General features: G+C 31.5%; 1 protein-coding gene across 1 annotated transcript; it reads right to left on the reverse strand.

Annotated features, from left to right (window-relative positions):
• Positions 1-1,263: 1,263 nt before the first annotated feature.
• On the reverse strand, positions 1,264-2,972 carry LOC122580620 (aquaporin NIP2-1-like). Its single transcript, XM_043752887.1, has 5 exons — positions 2,844-2,972; positions 2,316-2,540; positions 2,010-2,204; positions 1,600-1,661; positions 1,264-1,507 (listed from the first exon to the last, which is right to left on the reverse strand). Exons 1-5 carry the CDS (start codon positions 2,970-2,972, stop codon positions 1,264-1,266), a joined length of 855 nt encoding a protein of 284 aa, XP_043608822.1.
• Between the last annotated feature and the right edge of the window lie 1,438 nt (positions 2,973-4,410).

The following is a 4,410-nucleotide window of genomic DNA, read 5'->3' on the forward strand; positions in this document are numbered from 1 at the left end:
ATATTGTAACGAAAAAGGAATGTAGTATATATTAAATGGAAAAATTCATGGAGATGACACATAGAAAAAATCTTATGTGGCAAAGTATAAAGATAGTTTTAAGTTGAGTTGGATGGCTTTAGAATGCTAGGATAACTACTGTTTTATTAGATATATATATATATTTACTAGGTCTTTTACCCGCATGAGGTGCGGCTATTTAAAATAACCTACGTAAAAAAAAAAGAACATGAACTAATATATCTATATTCTATAATAATGCATTAAAGATTTAAAGCATAAAATCTGTAGAAGTACATATATAAATCTTATTCCAAAGTCTAATGTTCGTAAACTTAACAGAATGTAAAAATGTAGAATAGACTTCAATCGTATCGTCAAGTCTTTAAAAGTCAAAATCAAATATTTAAAATCAAAATTGCCATCAATTTTTCCTAAATTTTTTAATGAATAACCATGTCAAAATCAAAACCAAAAACAAAATTAATGAAAAAAAATATAAACTTAAGCATCTAATTCTCATTCACCAAGATATAGAATTGAATAAATGAAAAATAGTTGGATGAGATAAATGATGATAAGAAATTAAGAACCATAAATTATAAATGTCAAAATCAACTCAATATAAACAGTTAATCGTCTAATCAAATTAATAAAAAGAAAGAAAAGGTTTAGTTGTCCATAACTAATCAACTAATAAAGTTTTAAAGATAGATGTATAAAACCCATAAAAATTAACGGAAAGTCGAAAGAAATTTCGAAGATGAAATCAAAACCAACCTAAAAGAAAATATGATGGTATTGGTGTCGATACAATTGTAATCTACTTACTAAAACTAATGTTGGTTTTTAGGAAACAAAATCAATTTTACTAATTTCAAATTTTCATTTTGTTACATACATTAATATTTAATACTTTTTGTATCTTAAATAAATAAATATTGTGAAAAAAATATGAATATGACACATAGATTTAAAAATAGATTTAAATTGAAGAGAGTTTTAAAAAGCTAAAATTCTTATTGTTTTAATATAGATATATAGATATAGATATTATCAATATTAATATCAGTATCAATTTCAAATGCTTCATGCTTGTATATTTTTAGGTGGCATAACCTGAAAATATGTGGTTGAATATACGTGAAGTACAAAAGACTTTGCGTAGTTTTTAGTAAATATATATTGAAGCATTTTAATTCATTCATATGAAAATTTGCTAGTTAATATTTTGCACTTAGATTGCCATATATCAATTATATGTTACACAGAACCTAGATTTCCTTTTACTGCAACATTTTCATCATTGCTTTTCATTCTACGGAACTTAAATGAAGACATTTCCTCAAATGGCTCGTTTGCAGCTCGAATAAAACTGTAGCACATTGCTCCTGATAATGTTCCAGTCAATGGGCCAACCATATAGACCCAAATGCCCTTATAGGTGTTGCTAGCTATTGCTGGCCCGATGGTTCGTGCAGGATTCATTGAGCCTCCAGATACAGGCCTGATAGATGATTAGATTCGACATTTATCAGATTTAAATGGTAGAAAAAACTTTACTTACATATAGAAACATTTTTTAATGTTGAGTTTTACCCTGCAAAGATTGATGTAATGCATACCGCTGATCCTACTGCTATACCAGCTAGCTCTCCAACCTGCAGACATTTTAATGTTTTCATAGGCTTCCAAGAACTGATTATCTACTTATGAGTCTTATATACTCGATATAATCTAAAGTTTCACTGGAGGCTTTAATTTGCCTCTCTGGGTCCAGGTTCAAACCTGGGCATTTGGCGTTTAATTGTTTAAATACTCAATTGGGGAAAAACTAACTATGAACAGCCAACATCCAAGTACCCCGATCGATCGAAAGTTCGATTCTATCAGAACTACTCATTTTCAAATGAACAGCCAACATTTACCGTTAAAAAAAAAAAAGGATCTAAAGTTTTGTTGCAATATAAAACATGAATAGTATTTGGTTACTGCAGTGATGTTCTTACGGCTTTAGAGTCAGTGGCCACGGCTGAAGTGATAAACATCATTGTGAAAGTTAAAATTATTTCCATGATTAGAGCTTGTAAGTCTGTTCCTGAAGGCGTGGTTGTGCCCAAATATTTTATTGGTTGTAAAAGTGTCTTTAAGGCAAATGAAGCTGCAATGGATCCTGTTAATTGTGCTGCTACATAGAAAGGAACCTGTATATACATTATTGATTCAGATCACATAGATTAACTATATTTATTTCTGGTCATAATTTGACAATATATAGACATATAGTTAATATGAGTTGTTAAGTGTAGTAGTGCCTGCTTCCATGGGAAATGCCTAACAGCTGCAAAGGCTATGGTGACTGCAGGATTCATATGTGCTCCCGAGATATGCCCAACTGTATAGATCATGACAGTCACAATTAGACCACCAGCAACCGAAGCTCCAAGCGGAGACACCTTGTGTTCATCGCTGGTTGCAAGAGCTGCTGCTCCACATGAAACAAACACCAAGAGGAAGGTTGCCACCACTTCTGCCACCACCTATATAACCGAAAATTCAACAAAATGGAGAAAGTTCTATGAATTGTGAAAAACATTTTATATAGAAATAGAAGGCAAACAGGCAACAAGCTGCACCGTTAATTTTTTTTTTTTTGTATTGCAAACCCAATAAGTTTAAAAACTACATTCATAGACCTTGGCATCATAACGTTTATGTGCAAAGGAGTATTATATACTGAAAATTTCAAATATCTCTTTTAACTGCAAAGATGGAAATCACACTTGCCGATTCGTTTGAGGCTAGTGATCAAAGCGGTAGTCTAAAGGAAGATGGTACATTACCTTCCGAAAAAATCTGGGAGGATAGTAAACTTGAGACATTATAGTGACTTTAAGTGGTTGGTTTTCTGGTATTTCCATGGTAATGATAGAATTCTCGTTTGCGCCACCACTCGAATGTGGTGTAGACATTGTTCCAGATGTATATATAAAGATAGATACAATCAAGGTCAAGAGATGAATGCTAGGGGGATTTTCAGCTGTGAAAATACTTGTAGCTATCAAGTGAACATTTATATATTTATATATATATAAAGTTCATGTGAGAATCATTTAAATTAAAAGAATCATGAGAATATCTAAATTATAACTTGAAGTTCATATGCGAATGGTATATGTGAACATATTCGTTCGCATATTCACATGTCAATAGTACTCAAACCTATATATAATACTCCTATATGTATCCATCCCTTCTCAAGGCGGAGCCAGGATTTAAAGTTGAGGGGGCCTCAACCGTATTATTTTCCTGATAGTATACAACGACATAATGTAAAAGATATAACCATTTAAAGGTTTTACTTACACTACCATGGCTAGAAATCAAATATTTATAGGTGGGGTGACTCGGTTCAAAAAGATCTTTATACTCGTCGGCTATGAGTTATCTTTGCAATGGAAAGCATGGACGGTTGGCGGGGGCTAAGCATCCACCAGTTCCCCTTCTGGCTCCGCCCCTGCTAATCACACAAATCTTTAACAGATAAAACACGTACTGCATTAATGGAATTATGAGTAAATTAATCTTATGCATTGTATCTTTGGTGACCTTGAATTCCATTAGAACCTAAAAGCAATATGCATAACAAATGAGGGATTGACATCCATCCATTAAGTACGTGATATGCTTAAAAATGATTTCTTTTATAAAGTTTTGACACAAATATCTTACACTATAATTCTATAACCAAAACAAATGATTCATGTTACATCAAATGATCACTGAATGATTGATTATTTCATACCTATAAAGTGCATGGATTTAATGGTAATGGTATGGGTAAAATTTGGTATCTAGAATACGGATCTAAATCTAACTATCTATATCTATATATCCATGTAAAGTATATATGGTCCTTTAAAACATCCTGAAGATGGCATATATATGTCCCAGACTCCCAGCTGGCATCCTTCAAAGAAAACTATAACAAATTCTGGTGAAGAAAACTATTTTGTTTTTTTCCAGCAACTTCAAATTGTATTAATTTTTGGCAAGACGTTGAAAGTAACAAATATCACATTAGGTATGTCACGGTATTATTATGTCACGATAATACGCCATATAAAGGTGAAACTAAATCAGATTTTTTACTACGACTGTTGACAGAAAAAAAACGAAATAAAAATGGTGAAGAAAGCTATTGTAATTCTATTACTACGTCCCCTTGATTCAACTATTGCAATGTTCTTTCATTATCACTATTATTTCTCTCTCTCTCTCTCTCTTTTTTTTTTTTTTTTATAAAAATAAACGTACATTTGAATGAGAGATTAATTAAGAAATATATAAAATGAAGTTAATTTCAGCCTATGAAAACAAGGTATTATTGTAAGTCTCCTAAACTAAAAG

Source organism: Erigeron canadensis, chromosome 8 (genome assembly GCF_010389155.1).
Source record: "Erigeron canadensis isolate Cc75 chromosome 8, C_canadensis_v1, whole genome shotgun sequence".
NCBI lineage: Eukaryota > Viridiplantae > Streptophyta > Magnoliopsida > Asterales > Asteraceae > Erigeron > Erigeron canadensis.